Raw genomic sequence first — 23,580 nt, forward strand, 5'->3', positions numbered from 1 at the left:
AGATCCAAAGATAACTCTGAAGCCACCAAAACGTGGCCTCAAGAGTCTGCCAAGAAGCTTCACGCTGGGTAGAAATATGTTACACAGCTTGCCGTCCAAATAAGGAGACACAGCGTCAGAGACAAATCCTGCACCTTATTTTGGTGGGAGAAAAAAAAAAAATCAAAAGGATACTTTTGTGGATGGGAAAGGAAACATTTCTGAAATCAAAACACCACTTGGTTGAGGCATAACCCCCAGGCCCAATCAGGTTCTGAGGGATTCAGGTGCTTGTTCCAAAAGTCTATACAGGTATGTTAAAAATATGTAACATTTAGCCAAATTCTCTCTAAACTGTCATGTACTTTTTTTGGTATTTCTCATCCCATCTGTGCTGATTACCAAGATATTTGTGTCTAAACAGAAGCTGTCTTTCTTATCTGCTTCCTCCCCTGCCTCTTTCCTTCTGGGATGCCACCCGTCTAGGGGGGTGGGAGTGGGTGAGTGGCGACAGCCCTGGGGACTTCACTCAGCCGTGGGAGCACCTGTGGGGCAGAGCAGGCCTTGGGAGCAGCTGTAGGGAGAATTCACAGTTTCCAGCAAGCTTCATCTCTGAAGAAAACCCCTAGGAGAGAGGAGTCTCCTCTCCTGTACCTTAAGCACCCAGTGGCTTAAGCCACACCAACCCTCAGTTTCTCAAACCTGCCACACCTTTTCATATCCTCAAGCCTCTAGTTTTTTTCTTTAAATTTTTTTAAAAATGTTTTAAAGATTTTATTTATTCATGAGAGACACAGAAAGAGAGGCAGAGACACAGGCAGAGGGAGGAGAAGCAGGCCCCATGCAAGGAGCCTGATGTGGGACTCGATCCTGGGAATCTGCGATCACGCCCCGAACCAAGTCAGATGCTCAACCACTGAGCCACCCAGGCATCCCCATCAAGCCTCTACTTCTGCTGTTTCCTCCTCCTAGAACACCTCTTTCTTCCTTGAGGATATCCACTTACTTTTTAAGACCCAGCTGAAATGTCACCTCCTCCTAGAAGGCTTCCTCAATTCCTCATTTGTCAATCTCCTACACTTTGTGCTGGCATAGTGATTTGTCTCTATCTTATAACCACTTGGTGACAAGTATGTTTTTGTCACTAGACTGAGGTCCCTTTGGGAACAATGACATATCCCATCATCTAGCAGTTTTATAAAAGAATGAATCAATAAGTAAAGAAAGCAATGACTGAAGACCTCAGCTCCTTAGCTGGAGTTTGAGCAGTGTAGTGTAAGAGAAATCCACCAGGCTGAAAGACAGACAACATGGTTTATTAGGAAGAACATAGCATTTGATGTCAGAAAACCTGGCTCTAGTTTGGATGAAGTGATCAATTACTTAGTAATGGTGAAGGGCTCAAGGGAAAGAATTGACACTGGCACCTCACAATGTCAGGTAAAATAGCTGGCGGCTTGGGGGTTGCTGTTTAAGGTATTTATGGCTACATTTATTAAAAGCGTAAAGGAGGGGCATCCTGGGTGGCTCAGTTGGTTGGGTATCCGAGTTCTGACTTCGGCTCACATCATGATTTCAGGATCGTGGGATCAAGCCCTGTGTTGGGCTCCGTGCTGGGCACGCAGCCTGCTTGGGATTTTCTCTCTATCCTCTCTTTCTGCTCCCCTACCCCTCCCCCACCTTCCATGCATATGCTTTCTCTCTCTCAAAAACTAAAAGTGTGAAGATATAGGGGATTTGTTCACCAGATAATGGGGAAGGGGGTTCATACAGAAGCAGGTATTCAATTCACAGCCAGGTCAATCATGTCTTATAGATAAGAGTGCAGGGAATGAGGAATAAGGCGAACAGAGGGCTTCCATGGCAAGTTGTCCTATGTCAAGATTGCAGCCAGAACATACTGTGAGCTTTTATTTCTAAAGGACACAAGGCATACCACTCTCCTAGCACTTTGCTTCAGTCTCCTGTAATTTCTGTCTCTGTAATCAGCCAATCAATGCTTATTTAACTCCTACTATGTGTATAGTAGCCTCCTGGGAGCTGGGCCTGTAAAGATTAACTGCAGATGATCCCCATTTTCCAGGAGTTCAGCCTGGGGATGGGAATGGTATCAGTATGGTGTGCAAAGTACTGTGGTTAAAGCTACATACATTCCAGGGCTGCTCGAAAAGGGCAGATTCAACCTTGCTGGATCGATACTGGGACAAGGCTGGGGAAGGTTTGACAGAAGAGAAGATAGCTGGTGTGGGCCTCCCAAAAGGGGTTCACTCAATGGACAGGGGGCGAAGTGTGTTCCATGCAAAGACAGAAGCAGGGAGGAGAGAGGAGCTCCAGCAAGTCAGTACAGTGAAGAAGAGGATGCAAGGCAGGGAGGGATATGCTAGGGCAGGGGAGCTGGGTTCAGATCCTGTGGGACCTTAGCCTTTCCCTGCAGGTAAGAGGGAGCTGCTGAAGGATCATGATACAATCACGTATGTGTTCCAGAAAGATCTTCCTAGAGGTCCTATGGAGGATGCACAGGAGAGGTCAAGCAGGAGGCAGGGCGATCACTTAACAGGCTACTGCCATATTCTGGGAAAGAATGATTACAACAAATAAACTATTGAGATGAAAGCTTTGAATATGGATGTGACTAATCTCTGTAAAGTGGAATTATAGGACCTGATAATGAATCAGACCTGAGAAGTGGAAGGGGAGGAAGAACCGCAGACTACACCCAGCTTCCAGGTTATTGAGCACCACACTTGTCCACTTGCCCAGTTTCTTCAATGGAGAGTCTACTCATTTAATGAGGGAATCAATCTTCCTTCTAAAGAATCATCAGTCTTATGAAGCATGGTGTTATTGCTCACTTAGTCTTGGGCCTAGTGTCCTGGATTATAATGCTACCACCATGGCTAAATCTAAGTCTGCCCCAACCCCCCATTCCCTGACAATTACTTCTTTGGGTGACTCACCTACAAGGATGGAGAATCTTGCTTAGAGGGACTATTTCCAGTGTCCATGCTCAAAAGGGTTCAGTTTTCTCAGTGCCAGCACGTTTTTAGGCTTAAGGACATTCTGTTTCTATTCATAGAGTTCAAGCATTCTTTCAGTTATATATCAATTATGTGCCTGTGAGCATTCTCTTATCTGCCTAGCATTCATTACAAGCCTACTCTGTAAGGCTGGGTAGCAGGGAAAAGCAGCTGACTGCCACCCGGGCTAGAAAGGACTCAGGTCCAAGGAAGGTCTCTAGTTAATGGGGTCAGAACAGCCTGGAAGTTTGAGTTTTGGAAGAGGTGTGTGCTGCACAAGCTCCTCAGCCTCGTTTCTCGTCTCTACAAAGAAATGACAGTGAAGGTCCTGTCCAGCTCTAACCCTCTCTGGCTCTAAATCCAGACAAAGAGAAAGGAAGGGCACCTGGCAAACCTCATTTCCCCGAGGAGAAGCCCCATAATGCCTGCTTGCTTCTAGCTGTCCCTGCTGGCTCCTGTGCCAATCCAGGTGGCTGGGGACTTCGGGCTCACTGTGATCCACGCCCCGGGTTAAGAAGCAGGTGGGGGGTGAGGGGGGATGGGCCAAGGATGGGAGGGGATATAGTGGGGCTTAGAGAAAAAGCGTCTTAGGTTCAATACCTTAGGGAAATGAGATAATCCCCAAACCAAAGAACTAACTCTAAGCTGGGTACTCCTTGGAGCCTTCAAAACAGATGCGAGTCCGCCCCACGGTCTGTCATTTTATTAGTCTTTGTGACTTTCAGCTTCATACACAGTACAAATGATAAAGACTTACTGTACTGTGTCTGGAGGAAGCTTCTAAGGCAAGAGGCTTGGTTTTGCCAATGGGTCTAATTCCCTGAAATAACTCCTGCTTAGATTATTTTACCATAATGTAAACCTTTAAAATCCTCAATTGATTTTTTTTTTTTTTAAAGAATTTAGGTTACTTTGGTTGTGTGGGATTCTTAAAAGGGAATTATAAATTTGCATTCTAAAATAAACTGTCTCAGAAAGAATTCCACAAACTCACTTAGGCAATCACATCAGAAAAGTATATTATAGGCAAGAAGGCAGGGTTTACCTGGAGGTCAACTTTTATCCCTCGGTGTGAATGGAAAAACCATTAGAATAAACAATTACCTGACACCTCTTAAGAGCAACAATGGAATTCTCTACAATCTCAGTACTTTTTTTTTTTTTTTTTTTTTTTTTTTTTTTTACAATCTCAGTACTTGATAATAGGTCTTCTACTACCGCCTCAACTTTGTTTATTTTTGAAAGTCATGATGAGTTCATAAATCTCTTCTATATCATGGTACATCTTTTGACAAAGTGGAGTCTGGGCAATGTTATATGTAACTGTCCATTCTAAATGCTTTCCTCGCATCATTAACCACTTGGTATGACACTGACCAGATAATTAAGACAGGTTTGTTCAATATTCCAAATGAAGGTCTAAATGATTATCCATTAATCAAAAGTTAACTTCAAAACCTGGCTGCTAAAAAAAAATCCCTTCTACAACCAGTTTACAATGTAATTATTACTACATATTCATTCCTGATCTTTGATTTCTTTTTAATGCTGGTCAACTGTTTAAAATTTATAAAGAAAAAAATAATAAAATTTATAAAGACTTATGCTCATTTAACTATTGCCTGTATAAAATTCACTCCTATGTGTATTATCTTGATAGAGAAAACCCTGATGAACAATTACATAGTGATAGTTTTTCAGAGAAAAGAAAGAAAATATTTCTACATAAAAATTGTAGAAATAATGAGAATTAACTTCAATAGCCATCTGAAAGTGGAAAGAATTTTCTACATTTGCTTTTCATTAATGTCTTGCAGACAGACTGGCTCAAAAGCCAACTGAAAAGAATTGTTATTTTCCCTTTCCTGGGAATGGCTGCACTGCTCATTCATTCATTCAGCCAATCATTCAGTCATTCCATAAATATATATTGACAATCCACTATGTTCTAGGTATAGTGCTAATTACAGAAATGCAATGATGAAAAAAATACTAATCCCTCTCATTATGGAAGGAGAAATGACATTACACAAGTTCATAAAATTAATTACAGAACATAAACTTATAATGAGCAATTTCGTAGAAGGGTACAGGGAGCCCTGGAGCTTGAGGCCCAGGACCCAGAAGCATCTCTGTACTGAGATCAAACTGACCTGAATGGGACTCCTGGTTTTCGCATTTACTAGCCAGCTGAGTAGGAGCAAGGTCTCCCTAGGCTTCATTTCCATTCAGAGCAGGTATAGCAAGGCTGCTATGAAAATTCCATGATATAACAAATAGTGCCCAATCTAATCTATGGCAGGTGCTGAATCTATACTAGCTCCTTTCTCTTTCTTACATTACCATTCTCTGAAACTGTCCAGAACAACCTGATTCTCTGGCGACAGAATTAAGTTCCATGTGCCAAAGTCCTTTTATATTTTTCTTCGCCTATTCTTTTAAGTTTAACATGTCTATTAGAGGAGATAATCAATAAATGTTTATAGAACCTCCCATATTACAGGCACTGGAGTCCTGGACTCCATTCCATGCACTATTTCTAAGCTTCAGAAATTCTGGTGTCAATGGCACCTGCTAAGAGACTTGTGTGGTCAAATACATACTCCATGAAAGGAAAAATACTGAGCTTCACAACCAAGAATGTTAGCAAAAACCCAGAAAAGACAAGCTCCAAGAAGTAATGTGTCCTAGCCCTGAGCCATAACTCAGACTTCAAAAGAGGTTAAGACTAGAATTATAGAAAGCCAAGAGAAGAAGGGAAAGAAAAGAATCATCAAAAGCAATATCTCTCTTGCACCAAGCATTGAACTTGGAACTTTACATTTAATTCCTCATTTGTTCCCCCCATTTTTCTTTATTACACAAGGACACTGTGGCTCATAGACCATAAGTAAGTAGTCCAAGGTCCCTGAGTGGTAGAGCCCAGGGTCTGGCTATCTCCAAAACTCATGTTCTTTCCACTACAGCAGACTATCATATTAACAACCCCATGGTTATTGCTTGTTTCAATTAGCAATGCAGCAATTTAGTCATTTTAAATTAATCCTTGAAAATTCACCAAGAGATTAAAATGCAAATTTCAACATGGCTAGAGCTCAATACTGATTCTATGTCAAAAATCACACAAATTGGTCCTCCAAAAGTTCAGATTCTCCTTAGAGGAAAAGCTTTCCTGCTTCACTTTATATTTGAAATATGAAAAATAATTTTTCCTCTTTCCTCATGAATATCAAAAGTCAACTGCAGGGAGGCAGGTGGGTATAATGAAAACAAAATGCTTTGGTTCCTTACCAACCTAAGTCACTACATCCCACTTAGGTGCATACCTTGGGCTGGTAACCTCAGGTCTGTGAACATTGGGTCCCTATATATAAAATGGGGCTCACGTCTACCTCTCACAGAGGAGCTGTAAGGATTTAAATGGAACCATGTATGTTAGGAGTCTGGCAGATTGTTTTTATTATTCCCGCTTAGAAACAAACAAGGCCAGCCTTTTACCGATTTGCAAAGGAGGATTTAGGGGACAATGGGTCATACACAAGGAACTGGTTCATTAGTGACAAAACCAGCAGAGGGAATGCAAATTTTATTATTATTATTATTATTTTTTTTAGTGATGGGGCAGTGCAGACAGGAATTGTAGCTGGGGCTATGAAGAAGACAGTTTTTGTTCTCCCTCCCAAACTATTTCTAACCTCCTTTATGGCAGTTTTGAAAATTAAGAAATTATCAGAACTTTCAGGTACCTCAAATTTAAATTCTTAAGGAATTCTCAGCCCTTCAAATTAAAACAAATTAAAATGATGAACCTAACCCTATGCAACAATATTTATAGCATTATTTATAATAGCAAAACATTAGAACCAATCTAAATGTCCATTAGTAGCAGTGAGAATGGGGAAAATTAACAAGGCAGGAAACCACAAATGTTGGAGAGGATGCGGAGAAAAGGGAACCCTCTTACACTGTTGGTGGGAATGTGAACTGGTGCAGCCACTCTGGAAAACTGTGTGGAGGTTCCTCAAAGAGTTAAAAATAGACCTGCCCTACGACCCAGCAATTGCACTGTTGGGGATTTACCCCAAAGATTCAGATGCAATGAAACGTCGGGACACCTGCACCCCGATGTTTCTATCAGCAATGGCCACAATAGCCAAACTGTGGAAGGAGCCTCGGTGTCCATCGAAAGATGAATGGATCAAGAAGATGTGGTTTATGTATACAATGGAATATTACTCAGCAATTAGAAACGACAAATACCCACCATTTGCTTCAATGTGGATGGAACTGGAGGGTATTATGCTGAGTGAAATAAGTCAATCGGAGAGGGACAAACAGTGTATGTTCTCATTCATTTAGGGAATATGAATAATGGTGAAAGGGAATATAAAGGAAGGGAGAAGAAATGTTGGGAAATATCAGGAAGGGAGACAGAACATAAAGACTCCTAACTCGGGGAAACGAACTAGGGGTGGTGGAAGGGGAGGAGGGCGGGTGTTGGAGGGGAAGGGGTGATGGGCACTGAGGTGGACACTTGACGGGATGAGCACTGGGTGTTTTTCTGTATGTTGGTAAATTGAACACCAATAAAAATTAATAAAAAAAAAAAAGTAGGAGTGGCATAGTTAAAACACTGTAGAGATTTCCAGTAAAATATGATAGATTAAACACCATATTTATATTTTCTCTCTGATACTATCCCTCCCCAACAACCCCCCAGGGAAAGTCACAGTGAAAGAATTTTAAAAGACAAACTTCCAAGAACAGGAGAAAAGACATTATTGGAAGAGAGATGTCAAATTTTTAGAAGCCAGAAAGCAGAGGTTACTAAAGAAATGGTTCTCAACCTGGGTCATTCACTCCTGGGGAACATGTGGCAATGTCTAGAGATATTTCTGGTTGTCATAGACGGAAGGGGGTAAGCTATCATCATGTAGTGAGTGGATCTCAGAAATGCTAACATCCCACAACATACAAGACAGTCCCACATGACAAAGAATGATGTGGCCCAACAGGTCAACAGTGCCAACTGAGGCTGAGAAACTAAAGAAGGATGGCTTGGCAGCCCACAGAGGGCAGAACACAAAAGCCGGGACAGAGGGTTAGGGCACAAGCTCAAGCCCAACTCATACCACACAACTCCAAAAAAGTTCAAGGAGACACCCAAAACCTCTGAAGGCTGGAGGAAGGGTGCCAATAAAAATAAGATTCTGCCCTTCCAGCTCACTCTACTTGTCAATTAGCCTTCCCATAGTCCTCCAGCAAAAGAAGTGTTTACTTTCTAGAAGAACTGAACCAGAAAGACATGGTGACACCAGGTATAAGCTAAGGACGGGATAAAGCATTAAATAAAAAATGGGAGGCGGTTTAAAGAATACATGCTGTTAACTCATCACCCCCATTCAGCTTCCAGAATGATGCTCATCGGCAAAAACGAAACAGAAAACGAGGCAAGAAAAATAAATAACTGATTAGTTCCAAAGAAAAGATTCTGATTCTTGGCCGCACCAAGTAACCAGGCCTCCTCTTTTCCATCATCTACCATAAAAGCCAGCCAGTAACAAGTCCCATTCACAAACACAGAACTTCACTTTGGCTTTTTAGTGCCTCAATAGGGCTGGACAGGCACTTGAGGAAACTCTCTACAAAGATACAGAGTGAAACAAACAGGAGAGAGAAAACATTGGGGAAGAAAATATGCAAAAAGAACCATTTTTTTTAGACCTATAAATGAGTCTCAAAGAGACAAGAAAAAATATTGCACTCATGAAACAAGATGCCATTAAACAACAAGTAATTTACTGACCACCACCAAAAAGTTCTTAGATATAAACAATGATAGCAGAAGAAATTCAAAAGGGTGGAACCATTTTTTAAAGAAAGTAGAAAGACAACTAAAAGAGATAGATGGAAAACAGAAAAAAGTATTAGAGGATCAACACAGGAAGTATCATCCTACTATTGAAGCCCCAGAGAAAGGAGAAAAACTAAGAAGAATCTTTTCAAAGGAATAACGTGACACCATTTCCTAGCTTTAAAGGACATGAGTTTCTAGACTGAATGAGACACCAAGTGCCCAGCACAGATGGAAAGGACAATTTCAGAATACCAGAGATATATAAAGGATCCTAAAAAATAAATCAGGAATCACAATGGCTTACAACTTCCAAGTTTCAACAGGAAAACTAGAAGTCAATAGAGTTATGTCTTCAAAATTCTTTTTTTAAAAAAAGGTTTTATTTATTCATTTGAAAGGGAGAAAGAGCATGAGCAGGGGGAAGGGAGGGGCAGAGGGAGAGGAAGAAGCAGACTCTTTGTGGAGTGGGGAGCCCGATGCGGGACTCGATCCCAGGACCCTGGGATCATAACCTGAGCCAAAGGCAGACACTTAACCCACTGAGCCACCCAAGTATCCCCAGAAAAAAATTTTAAATCCATAATGTTTATAATTCAGTGAGCATGTGGAATGAGACAATCAATTATGGTTGCAATTTCCTTCTTGTATGACTTTTGGTCAGAGTTCCTGGATTTCATATCTTGTTTATTCCTTTATTCTGATAAATCATTCTCCAGTAGCTTCCTGAGAATGTATTGTTTTGGAGGCAACACAGACCTTGTATCACTGAAAATGACTGTTCTATTGTGGATAGGACTGGAAAATGCCTTCAGAATTTTGAAGGCAGGGGTACCTGGGTGGGTCATTGGTTAAGTGTCTGCCTTCAGCTCAGGTCATTATCCCAGGGTCCTGGAATCAAGCTCCACGTCGGGCTCCCTGTTCAGTGGGGAGGCTGCTTCTCCCTCTCCCTCTGCTTCTGCCTGCTGCTCCACCTACTTGCTCTGTCAAATAAATGAATAAAATCTTTTAAAAAAAATTTATTTCCTCTGAAGATAGGGAGAAAATGGCAGAGGGAAAACATGTGAGTGAAAAGAAGTTATCTTCTATGGGAAGAGAGGCTCAGAGGTGGTAAAAGATCTAAACTCTCAACTTCCACAGAAAAATCAATAGGTGATATATGAAAAAGAAAAGTTAAGATATAGTATTATGTGCATATTAGTTTAAAATATGGAGAGAAATACTGCAATTGCTAAAATCTTGAAAGTGGTTGCCTCTGGGAAGTGGAAAGTAAGGAGAATCTGAAATTTTCATCAACAGTTATGTGATACTATATGATTTTTTTCAGCCATAACTGTATTATTTTCATAAGAATAGAAATACCATTAAATTAAAAAAATCTTTAAAAAGGGATGAAGTAAATCAATACGAACAGGTTTTAGAATACATTTTAAAAAGTGAGTTGCAAAACAATATGAATAGCATTACATTTACATTTAAATAAATGTCTACAACATACATAGGTACTCACACATATAATACTAAATACATTGAAAAAAATCTAAAAGGTCTGGTAGGACTTGCAAACTCTGGAGAGAGAATGGGACTTAGGGGTGAGGGAGGAAAGACAGTAATTCACTTTTTTTTATATGTGTTTCTTATTTGTTTAATGCTTTTTTACAACAAAGATATTTGTAATGAATTTTAATGACACAGGCAAACATCCATAAAACAGTCATAAAAAAAAAAAGCTGATATAAAGGTATGTATTTGGTATAATCTCTACTGTGTTTTTTAAAAATGTAGCTTCTAAAACTGCTTTTGCTTTTTTCTTTTTTAAATCAAAAAGACCTCTTTGTCTCAAACAAAATATTACCTAATTCCCAACTTAAGTGGATAAAATAAACCTGCAATGCATGAAGCAGGAGCAGGGACCCCGTGCTCTGGTCAGCCAGCTATCTATCTCCCCCAGGCCATCGGGCAGCATAGAGTGGAAATTACTACTATCATAAAGAGGAAAGGAAAATTCTGAGTGTGACTTTCTCTAAGACATGGGATTACGAGTGATTTTTCTTTTGCTTTTTAGTGTAAAACATACACATACACAACTCTTCTATAATTTGGAACAGTTTACATAATAATCTGTTCCTTAACATGCCTATATAACCACCTAAACCTCACATACTTGTAGCAGCAAGGTGTAGTGATGGCCAAAAAAGCTTCATTAATCTTTCAAGTTATGGTTCTATATTTATATTTCCTATTTCTTAGGTGGATTTCTTTTTTTTTTAATTTTTTTTTTTTTAATTTATGATAGTCACACAGAGAGAGAGAGAGAGAGACAGAGACACAGGCAGAGGGAGAAGCAGGCTCCATGCACCGGGAGCCTGACGTGGGATTCGATCCCGGGTCTCCAGGATCACGCCCTGGGCCAAAGGCAGGCGCTAAACCACTGGGCCACCCAGGGATCCCCAGTTGATTTCAATCATTTATAATTTTCTAGAAAATCTTATCTCCATCAAATTTATTGCATAATTTTAAGATTTTATTACTCTTCTTCAAAAATTCAGTTTTAAAAAATTCTTATTTTTCAATTCTACTTTAACAATATTTTTTAAATAAATTGTAATTAAATTCTTCTAGTTTGGGTTTTTGATTGCTATTAATTTTCCAGATTATTTCTTTTTAAGATTTTATTTATTTAGAGACAGAGTACACGTGAGCAGGCAGAGGGTAGGAGGAGGGAGAGAGAGAATCCCAAGTAGACTGCGCTGAGCTTGGAGTCTGACTTGGGGCTCACTCCCACGATCCAGAGACCCTGACCTGAGCAGAAATAGATGCTTAACCAAACTGAGCCACCCAGGCATGCCTCATTTTCCAGTTTCTTCAACTGAAAGTCAAGGTCATTATTTTCTCAGTTTCTTATTTATAATAAAAACATTAGAAGCTATCAGTTTTCCTCTGAGTATAGTTTTGGCTGCATCCCTTAGGTTTTTGTTGTTTAGTGTTCTCATTGTTATTAATATTTAAACAATACAGAATTTCAATGTTTTATCCCCTTTGACCCAACCACTATTTCAAGTAGATGAATATTTTAAAAATCTTTGTCATTAATTTCTAGTCTTATCTTCTTGCCATGAAGAGACTGGCCTGTAAGACTTTGAGTTTTTCTATTCTAAAATATTCAGTGTGATCTACATAGCCAATTTTTATAATCGTTCCATGGCATTTGAAAATAATCCTTCAACATACAACCTTTTGCTATTTGTCCATGGAACATCCCTACTTCTCCTCTTCCACAGGAGTTTTCTAATTCTTTCTGGGTTCCTCCATTATCTACTCCTTATTGACTGCTAAGTATCAGTAATTATCTCCTTTATGTTGTGAAAATTTATCAAATTTTCTGGCTCATGGAAGCTCCTTCTGGAATTACTTGGACATTCTTTTCTAATTTTATAGTTCTCTTCTCATTTCTATGGAGTTTTTTGGAATTGAAGGGCAAGATAATGGGCTCAAAGGATAGCATAGTATATGAGAACTCAGTCTCTAAAATCAGAAAGACCAACGTTTGAATTCTAATTCTACCACTTTTTTGCTGTAGGTCCTTGAATATGTTACTTAAATTCTCAGGGCCTGTCTACATATAAAATAATAATCACAATAGTTACCATCTAAGCTTATTATGAGAGGTAAATGAGAAAGGTAAAGTTTATTAAGAGAGGTAAATGAGAAAATGAATACATCATCTGACAAGCAGTAGTACTCAGTAATATAAGCTATTGTTGCTGAAATGGAAATTACGCTCCAAAGTTTTTACTACTTAATGCAAACAAAAAGGAAGTATTTTCTACCAGAGCCTGATCATATAGATAAGAAACACTATGGATATATTTGGCAATCCCAACTAAGATAGTTATCTAACAACAACTCTATAGACTAACTTCATTAATAACACACGATTATTTGACATTTATAATTTGCTCTATAGACAACATGAAAAAGAATTTCCTTTCTGTGAATCTGTAATGGTTATTAAAAAATATACCACTTCTTACTCTAGTACTTTAAAAAAATAATCAAGTATATACTCCCAAAAATTAAAAGCAGGGCCTTAAACAAATGTTTGTATACCAATGGTCATGGCAACATTATTCACAATAGCCAAAATGTAGACAATTAATGACAACTCGTGTCCATCAGTGAATAAACAAAATGGAATATGTTATATACATAGAATATTATTCAGTCTTAAAAAGGAAGGAAATTCTGACACATGCTGTAACATGGATGAACCACAAAGGCATGAATAAAATAAGCAAGACACCAAATGACAAATATTGTATGGTTCTACCCATACTGTGTACCTAATCAAATTCATAAAGAGAAACTCTGAAAGAATAGTGGTTTCCAGGGGCTGGAGGAGGGGGTATATGGGGCATTTGTTTTTTAACAGGTACAAAGCTTCAGTTGGGAAAGATGAAAAAGTCCTGCAGATGAATGCTCATGATGCACAACAATGTGACTATATTCACACCAATGAAATGTAAATTTAAAGATGGTTAAAATGGGATCCCTGGGTGGCGCAGCGGTTTGGCGCCTGCCTTTGGCCCAGGGCGCGATCCTGGAGACCCAGGATCGAATCCCACATCAGGCTCCTGGTGCATGGAGCCTGCTTCGCCCTCTGCCTATATGTCTCTGCCTCTCTTTCTCTCTGTGACTATCATAAATAAATAAAAAATTAAAAAAAAAAAAGAAAGAAATAAAGATGGTTAAAATAGTAAATTTGATGTTATATATATTTTGCCACAATTTTTAAAAAGTAATCAAGTGCCTACATGGTGGTCAATCTATGTTTAGTTCTACATAGCACTACTTATAATCTGGGTAAAACATTTTGAAAATGTATCTTACGCCTAGATATGCAATTCAATTTGTTCAGAGGGCAAACATTAGCCTCTGCTCCTTCAGATTCAAGTTAACTACTCCTAAATCTTTAAGAGGTGGGGCAGACTTCACACTTATATCCACAAATACTTTTTTTGAATATAGAAATGTAATATAATTCTACTTGAGTAAATCCTAACAAAAAAAAAAATCTTTATAGCAAAGTTCTTTATATAGAAACATTTTACTTACAACAGCAAAAACTAAAAACCATGAACATGCACACCAGTGAAGGAAGAGCTAAGTAAACTACATAGCAAATGGAATATTACACGGCCAACAAACAGGCTTCTATGAATGAGATGGAAAAAATGCATATGTGATCAGTTATTTTAACTACATAAAAATTCATTCTAAAAAGGCTAAAATGAGACATCAGTATGTTAATAGGTTATTACTTTTGAGAAGTAGGCATAATGATTCCTCTTTGTACTTTCTATGCTTTTCAAATATTCTCTAGTTTTGCTTTTGTAATGCATTATTTTTATAATGGGAAAATATATCTGTTTGTTTTCTTTTAAAAGTAAGTAAAAAATAAAAGAAGAACAAAAATTTAATCTCCCATTCCCCAGCCCTAGCAAGTACTCACATTCTCAGGTATGCTGGGAAGTTCTCTGGTATCAGGCACAGTAAAATAAGAATGCTGGAAAAGAAAAGCAAATGTTATTTACTTTTGCAAAAATATGCAAGAAGCACATTATTCAGCAATCAGGTAAATGATCTGAAGGTAGTTTTTCACTTCGATGAGGAAACAGAGTTTCACTCACAAGAAATGACAAAAGAATATTTTCTTTGGTTAATGTTGGGTTCCAGCCAGACACAGGAAGTCACCAGTCTGGTAGATGGAATTCTTTTCTATGAGAGATGAACTTCTTCAGGAGAGATAAATGAATAGCTCAAAGAGGTTAAAGGCTAAATTCCCCTACAACGTTTGCACATTTCTGAACACATGAAAGCTGCAGGCTTCATAATTTATTGTTCAATGAGGCAAGTGGACCCGAGGGATCAAGTATCACTAGGTTCACTCAGCAAGGGTCTTACCAACCAAACCTGCCATTTCATTTTAGCATCTGAGATTATATCCATATACAAGCTGCGGGCAAAATGTGCCCCAAAGGCCCAAGTGATGTTAAGGACAGCTCCAACTGCAGGACTGCTGCACTGAGACCATTACAGATGGCTGAGAGTGGAGAATTCTGTCCCTATGCATGTTCTGCAAAGAAGCCTCCTGACTTCAGTGTAATCTCCAGTGAAGGGAGCGGGAGACTCACTGGAGCTGAAAACCTGACCTGTTCAAAGAACTTTCAAGGAGGCTTCTCCATATATGTGACGAGCATATGTCCCTGAGTTAAATGACAACAGGCTGAACTGATGACACCTCCTCTGTGCTACTAAAGACTTGGAGGACAATGGCAAGCAGGAATGGAGAGTCTGGTGCTGGCCAATTAAAGATGGGATTGTGCAAAGGGCAGGAAAGGTTGCAGCAGAAAAGGTCAGCTTAGCCATGGCCTAAGTTCAAACCTGGACCCCCAAGCGACATTTCAGGAAGTCCCTCCTCTCCATTCTTAGATAATTGCAAAATAAATAGGTCTCAAGAAGAATGAGTTGTATAGAATTCCTGAAATCAAAGGCCAGGGGACAACGGCAGTAATGACAATAACAACAGTAATAGTACAAGCTACTCGCCTAATATTCAACAGATATCGACTGAGTACGCATTACATAGAAGGCTTTATGCCAGGTATTTGTATCAATATTATCTCTAATTTCTGTGACAGATTTTAAAATACATATTATCTTCACATTATAAATGGGTAAATTAAGGCTTAGGGCACTAAGGTCACACAGTTACCAGGTGACAGAACCAGGAACTGAAACCAGCTCTGCAGAACTACAGCTATGTTCTTCCTACTGTAAGAGATTGCTAAACCAACCTTTTTCTGAACAAATTACAGCTAAAGCTACTTGAATTGAAATAAACTAAAAAGTAAAAGCAAAAAAAATTATGAAAAGATCATTAAAAAAAACCCTTCTGCAAAGCATCATTCCGAAAGTTGCGTGTCTGTGCCAAAACATTACCCATAAAGTATTACAGTAGAGATTATGTAGCATGGAAACTAGTTAACAATGAGGATTAAAATAGCAAAAGTAAAATAGCAGGTTAAATGTGCTGCCACAAGATACCAACTTCTATATGAAATGGCTAGAGGCGAGTTCGAGGAAATGTTCGGTAATAGACATCCACAGGATGATGGAGTGACAGTGAGGGAGAAAACACAAGGACCACAGAGTCACCACTTCATAGCTATGTGTGTTCTCAGGCAACTTCACTTAACAGCTCAGAACCTCAATTTTTGAACCTATAAATAAAAGGGAATCGTGATATCTACTTCAAAACTGTTATGAAGAATAAATGTTACATATGTGAAGTGCCTAGCACTTTTTATTTATTCCATAAATAATATTTTTCCATAAATAATATTTTAATAGAAAGTTATTATTGTTCAACCTCTAGTTTACATTTCTATTTTCTCAAACACCTATATCAGACATACAGAAGTATTCTCTTCTGAAGACTCAAAGTATAGGATTGCCATTCATTTTTTTTCCACATTTCAGGCTTTATAAACTAGATGAGACTCACCCTTCAAAATCAGAAATGAAACAGTGAGAGAAGAATTCTTTGTAAATGGGAAAGAAACAAATATCCGCCTTTACAGATGCAATGAGTTGTTAACAGTGAGGCATCGCAATTCCAAAACCAAGTAGTCCCCAGGCTGTCCTTTGAGATTCTGTCTTGCTCCATCACCCATGAAATGCTGGGACCAGAGGAGGTCAGAAACATTCCTAGGAATCACTGGCACGAAACAGCTGCACCTCCTCCCCCCCAACAGCTTCTCCTCCTGCCCCTGGGATGGCTTGTCCTTGAGGCCTGGCAGCCACTCAGGGGAAGGACTGGCCCTTCCTCCCCAGCAGCTGGTGACCCAGCCAGGCTACTCCACAGCTACCTGTCGGATGTCATTACAGACTGAAACAGAGAGATCAAGCTGATTTAGGAAAAAGGACAGAGACAAAGGCAAGGTTGTTTAGCTATCTGGCAATGACCTGGGCAGGTTTAAAGCTCGTTTCTTCATCTTTTTCAGGCAGTCTTCCCTACGATTTTCTAGAGAAAATCTAACCTTGTTAGAACAAAGTTCTTTTCCTTCTTATGCTTTATTAAAATGAGCAAAAACCTCTACCAGTTCCTTCTTTGCTCCCTTTCTTTCAACACTCATGGCCTAGTGGAAAGAACATAGGCTTGGAAGTTAGCCCTGGGTTTGAAAACCTCAATCTTCTCACATACTTACCACATAGCCTTGGATAAGGAAGTACCTTTTCCTCTCTAACCCTCATCTATAACATGAGAACACTACTATCTGTTTTGCAGAATTGTTTTGAGCATTAGGGATGCATACTTGGCAGAAATTAATAACTTAATAAGTAGAAGATAAAAAAAAATAAGTAGAAGATCTATTATTAGTTACTGGTAGTAATACTATTTTCAATTTGTTCATCATTTTTAAAAAAAACCTGTAAGATATGTTCATTTTCTTTATGAAGGCTAATACCAAGATACTAACCACTGAATATCAACACTGTACCTGGTGCTAGTGAAGATGAAAGACAAAAGTTTCTTTTATTTAAAAAAATCTATCTACCTATCTATCTACAGAAAGGCAGACTGCCACATGCAACATCTCATTTGGATGTGTCTAGAGTCTTGGAAGCTTGACTACTCTACATTCTCCTACAACTAGACCTCGAGAGCCTATTTGGAGGTTCTAGCAGGGGAGTGCAGCTACTCATACACCCCTGACTGAAGAACGGTCCTCCTCTATCAGGGAAGGTTGTCCTCTCTGACTAAGCACACAGCTTCAGCTTCAGGAGGGATGCACATGGAGTGGTGAGGGAGGAAGGGGACACCTGCTTAGGCAGCCAGATCAGCCAGATGAATGGGGTGCCAAATGCTACAGCCAGATTGCCCTCACATTCAGGAAAACTTTTTTAAACATTCAAGGGATCCTGAGTGCCCCAGCCAGTTAAATGTCCAAGTCTTGATCTAAGCTCAGGTCATGATCTGAGATCAAGCCCTACGTTGGGCTCTATGCCCAGCATGGAGTCTGCTTGAGATTCTTTCTCCTTCATCCTCTGCCCTTCCCCAGCTCCCCTGCACTTGCTTGCTCTTTCTCTCTCTCAAAGGAAACAAATAAAATCTTAAAATCTTAAAAACAAAACAAAAACAAAAACAACTTTTTAAACATTCAGATCCCACAACATAGGAAAAATAGCCCCTGGGTAATCAAGAGCTGGCTTAAGGGTATCCATCTGAGAATTCTGATGAAGGTGGAGATGAGGGTTTGATCTAGAGAATTAGAGAATTCCAGTAACTGAAATATGAAAAAGATCCCCTATACCTTTTTTGATGCCTTATCTGACCAATGGGGAACTCAAGGTCCACAAGGTTAAATGTTTTAATTAAGATCACTCAGGTCACTGGCAAAACAGCTAGGACAGAAACTTCCCAGTTCAGAGGGTTTTCCACCCGGCTTACTACATATCATGTAGCATGTACTTAAAAGAGTTTAAAGAAACAATTATTACTGGAGGCCAGGAACTATGCTAGGCTCTCTCCATCCCTGTTCTTTTCAAGAAGATTTACAGTCCAATGGCCAAGACAGGAAAAGAGATGTGGCATATGACTAAGCACTGCAAAGTGTACAAGATGCTTGGGGACAAAAAAGAAAACCCTTGACTAGGACTTGGGGACAGGGGTCAAGGGGAGGATTTCTCTGGAAATAAACTCCAAGGTGAGTTCTGAAGGATGAATGTAGGCCAGCTTGGTAAAAAGGAGAGAGGCAGTGTTGAAAATTCAGGGACTACAGGATGGGCAAAGAGGCGTGCATAGCAGTACTGGGGGACAAAGCATGAGGCAGGGATCCCCAGGGTGGGGGGCTGAGGAGGCAGATAGGGGCCATTCCAAGCCCAGCACCTGCCATCTAGGAGATGCTGGTGATAGGATGACAACCAGGAAGAGAGAAGCCTGGGGACATCTGGGACCCATTCCTTATGGAATCCCAGAAAAGGAAGAAATTGAACTCCATGGCCTGTCTCAAGTCCAGAGCTTTCGGAGTATGCAGAGGTAGGGCCTGGGAAGATACAGATGACAAAGATGATCCTGTTTGGCTAACTCCATCTCACCATCAATAATGAAATGCTTCTCGGCAATTGCTAATTTTCTGTCCCCACTTACCACGCTGAGATGAACAGACACTCCTGGGTCAGGGATGGGAAGTCTGTGCAGAGTTTCCAGAAGCTCATTCCACTGATTCTCCTGAAAGAAATAAAAGGCCTAAGTAACAAAAGCAAGGCTGAGCCCCTAGTCAGAGGCCTGCAGGGAGGTCTGCGCACACAGTGAGCTAGAGGCCCTCATGACTGAGGGGGCTGGGGAGATGCTGGTCCCAGTACAGAAATAGGCTTGATACTCAAGTGGGGTTGGACAAAAGACACTGCTTACATACAGCTCAATATAAGAGCCAAATAGATCCTCCCACACCAAGTTTGACATTTTCTACTGAGTGAGACACCTACCATGACCGCCTTTTACGGATCGTATACCATAAGCTTTCAGCAAACATATCCACTCAACTCCATAGCAACAACTTTTAAAAGCAAACAATCCTAGCTTACAGGGTGGGGGGTGGTTGGGAGATATAACGATGACACTATAGATTTTGTCTTCATCATCATTACCCTCAATTAATTTTATTGAGTGTTCACTAGATACACACAGCAGCATCCAATTATGGAAAGTAAAAATGAACTACATACAACAGCATGCAATATAGTATGGTGGCTGTGCATTTTAATTAGTGAAATTGAGCCACAGAATAAAATATAGAACAGTACAAATTATTCGATTGGAAACAGATTCACTTTTAAAATGCTCAAAAGAATGCTGCTTACAGAATTATGCAAAAGCCGTTTCTCCTACCCTGTGGAACTGTCTGTGCTAATAGTATTGAGCTTACACGGGTTTACATTTGTTATCTCTCTGATCCTCACAACTAGCCCACTTCACAGATTGAAAACTGAGGCCCTGAAGGGTAAAACAACTGGGCTCAAATCCCCCCAGTTAGTAAGCTGCATAGCCAGGAGTTACATCCAGGTTTTCTAGGTTCAAGCCCAGGGATTTCTCCACTGCTCCACATAGCTGTCTTGGGTAGGGAATTGAAAGGAGGGGAAAAAGAGGAAGAGCCCGGATTAAAAACCTGTTTCAATCTGAACTCTGATCAATCACTCAAGTTTTTCACAGACAAGTGTGTGTGCACAAGCATACAAGTTTAATTTTGCTCTGAAACAATCTCAAATTTATACAATTACAGGGCAGCAATTTTTTATTTCCTGAACTACTTAAAAGTAAGCTGCTGACACCATATTCCATCACCCATAAACACAAAGGACATTCTCTGGTACCACCACAACTAATTATCAAAATCAGGAAATTAACATTGATAGAATATTACCATCAAATCCTTAGGTCCCTTCAAGTTTTATCAGATGTGTCCATAAAGTCCTTGGATAACAACATAAGCCAGCTCAGAATCACATGATGCCTTTAAGTCTAGAACAGGTCCCGAGTCTTTCCTAGATTTGTAGGCACTTGACAGTTGAGACCAGCCATTTTGCAGAGTAACTCTCAATTGTCTGATGTTTTCTGTTGATTCAGACTTCAATTCATTCCATTACTGATGATGTCCACTTTGAACATTTGATTAATTCATCTGAAGTCTACTGTGAAGGTACTTATTCTCCTTCGTGTTTAGCAAGCATTTTGTGGAGTGATACTTTATGTACACATCCCCTTCTCATTGAATTTTTTAACTTATCTATTTACTGATTTATATTGGTAAGCACACATGCTTTCCTGTCTTATTCAATGGCTATAGTCTTTCGTTACCATTATTTATTTTAATGCTCAAATTGTCCCAGACCTGGACCAATGGGAACCTCCTTATCCATTTCAAGCTCACTTCTGTGTCTTTCTGACATGTTCTTATCACGTGTTGAGCACTTCCTTTGAGCACTTTTTGACACAAAAAGATACTCCAGGTTCACATTTTATACTTCCCCTGCCCTGGTTCTAGAATTAAGACATTTCTTCAGAGTGTCCTGTCTCCTTTTAGTGGAAAATGTTATTTAGAAACGACAATTTGCATACTACGTGTGCTCACTGCTACCTGGGTATTGCTAACCCCAGACTCTTTTAGTGGTTAGAGCCAGCGAACATACTACACACACGAAGACTCACAATATACACATCTTTATTGATTTCTACATCACATACATTGAAAGGCATCAGTTCATACTAATGGCTCTAATTCTAATCAAACACAGGAATCCTTCTAGTTACTTTCCTTTTCATATTTGTAACTAAGTTCTATAGAAATGAAGAATCAATCCTATTTTCTTAATATATTTACTAATTTATATGTAACCAATCTTTCACGGCTGACCCTATTCACCAAGCTCTCCTTGCCCTGCTTGAATACAGACATCCAGTGCTATTCCACTACTGTCCACTCCTCGCCAACAAGAATGCCCTCCCCACCCTAGGCCGCAAAGCCCCAGTGCTAGGCCACTGCTGCCCCCTTTCCTTTGTGGATCCTTCTAGATCCTCCTAGAGTTCTGATATCTGATGCCAAACCATAGCTACTGCTGTCACACATAAACAACCATTTCATCTCTCAGGCTCCAACACCCTCAGCCAGCCTGCTCTCTAGCTCGGATGTCCTCTTCAACTCAATAATTCTTCCAAGGGTGGTCCTCAATGCCCCATCCAGAGGCTGACAACCATAGTGGATCAATGATCCAGACAGGCACCCTCATCATGCATCTTAGGCTCCAACACTCCACTCTGAGCTGTCATGGTCATTACTCACCCCCACCCCCCAACCCCACCCCGAAGCTTACCATGCCCAAAGACTTTTGGACTTGGGGAAGGGATTCTGTGTTTTGTTTTTGTTTTTGTTTTAAATAAAGGTTATTTCCTCCTGTTCTAATCTGATGATCCACACCTTGCCAAGAAGTAAGCCAGCTGTAGACAGATTCCGTATCATCTGTGTCATAATTCCTTTAACTAGAAAAAAATTTAATAGTAAAAGGACTAGGTACAGGGGAAACAGACTCCACTAAAACACATCACTGACTGCAAATCTTCAACAGTCCAAGAGACTGGGTCCTTCCTGGGGCAATGGCCCAGAGGAATGGTATACCAATTTTACAGGTAATCATTATATCTCCCCTATGCATAGGCCATACATACCCAACCTTTTCTGTATCACAAGGCATGTTTTTAAAAGTCTACTGTGTTTTAATGACTGGAGCATAAATATGGAAGAAAAAAAATACATGAGTCAATCCCAAATTCTAAGACTATTAAGAGCCTACATGTGATGCAATTCTATTTACTAAAGAGATCTTTCAAATTTGAGTGAAAACCTGAATGTTTGACTAAAGTGAATTGTAAACAGAAATCAATGAACAGATCCAAGATAGCCTTTGAATTCATTCATCATAGAATAAATCACTTTCCTTCGTAACAGAATTCCCTGATACCTAAGCATCTTTTCAGAGTGAGTGCAGTGACCTAGGGAGCCATTTCTATTTCCTTCTGTTTACTATGGCCTCTAGAATATACTGCTAGTGAGTAAATCTAACTTGAAGGAAAGATTTCTTCATTATACATACAATTTCCACTTTTCTTCTCCAAAACAGCATTTCCTCAAGTATGTCCTAGGAAATACTAGTATCTCAGAATATTAACATATGTAATGGAATAAAAAGGACTTTTAGGGGCCAAATGAGATGGGAAGCACTGAATAACACACATTTCTCCACTAGAGGACCTTCTCAGAGCCACCAGGACATGAATCTTAAGGATATAAGAATGAAAGACAGCTTTCCCTCTCCCCTACCCCCAAATTACTGAATTATGGCCTTAAAATGGCCCATCTGAGATTCTCCTCTTAAGGAAATAATTCAAAATGAAGAAAATGCTTTATGCTCAAAGATTCTAACAGCTATACTTACAGTGGAAAAAAAAAAAATCCCAAATAATAAAAACTCCCAACAGGGGCGCCTGGGTGGCACATTCGGTTAATCACCTGCCTTTTGATTTCAGCTCAGGTCATAGTCTCAGGGTTGTGAAATCAAGCCCTGCATCGGGCTCCATGGGTGGCAGGGAGTCTTCTCTTCCTCTCTTTCTCTCTCCTTTTCCCTTTGTCCCTCCCCAACCTCATGTGTGCATATGCACTCTCTCTCTCTCTCTAATGTTTCTAAGGTCCTTGGTAAAATGTTATGCACCCATGAACAATATTCAGTGTTTTTTACTAGCTCAGGGAAATGCTTCTGTTACTATAGCACCTGAAAAATGTGAGCCATGGAAGTCTAAATACATCTCCACTTGACCCTTGACATCCACAGAAGATACTTCAGCATATCATTTCTTCCAAAAGAACAGTAATATAGAGTTAACTTTTAAAGTAACTTTTCAGACCCTTAAAGAAATTACCAAAAGAGCAGAATAAAGCCTTACTGAGAGAGGAACTTGGGAGAGGTGGGTAGATCACTTGCCACTTAAATGTTTTACTCAACAAATCAAGCTTTGCAGCATGACACAAGCAATTCAAATTTGTGCCTTAGCAAAACTATAATTTAATACATGTCATGAACTTATAAGGGAATATCAAATATCAGAATATTAACTCT

At 39.7% G+C, this 23,580-nt stretch overlaps 1 protein-coding gene across 24 annotated transcripts in view; it reads right to left on the reverse strand.

Moving 5' to 3' along the window:
• Positions 1 to 23,580, reverse strand: part of DENND1A (DENN domain containing 1A) — a 508,029-nt gene that overhangs the window by 242,502 nt on the left and 241,947 nt on the right. For 23 of the 24 annotated variants that reach the window (XR_005983074.1, XM_041724904.1, XM_041724896.1 and 20 more), the window contains 2 exons: positions 19,064 to 19,144; positions 14,363 to 14,416 (listed from right to left, as the gene is read on the reverse strand). Coding sequence is in view for 22 of the 24 variants with exons in the window: in XM_041724904.1 (XP_041580838.1) it covers positions 14,363 to 14,416; positions 19,064 to 19,144 (135 nt within the window). In the remaining 2 variants the exon portion in view is untranslated. Of the gene's footprint in view, positions 1 to 14,362; positions 14,417 to 14,540; positions 14,627 to 19,063; positions 19,145 to 23,580 lie in introns of those variants that run through there. The other variant, XM_041724907.1, reaches the window with a different exon arrangement.

Source organism: Vulpes lagopus, chromosome 12 (genome assembly GCF_018345385.1).
Source record: "Vulpes lagopus strain Blue_001 chromosome 12, ASM1834538v1, whole genome shotgun sequence".
NCBI lineage: Eukaryota > Metazoa > Chordata > Mammalia > Carnivora > Canidae > Vulpes > Vulpes lagopus.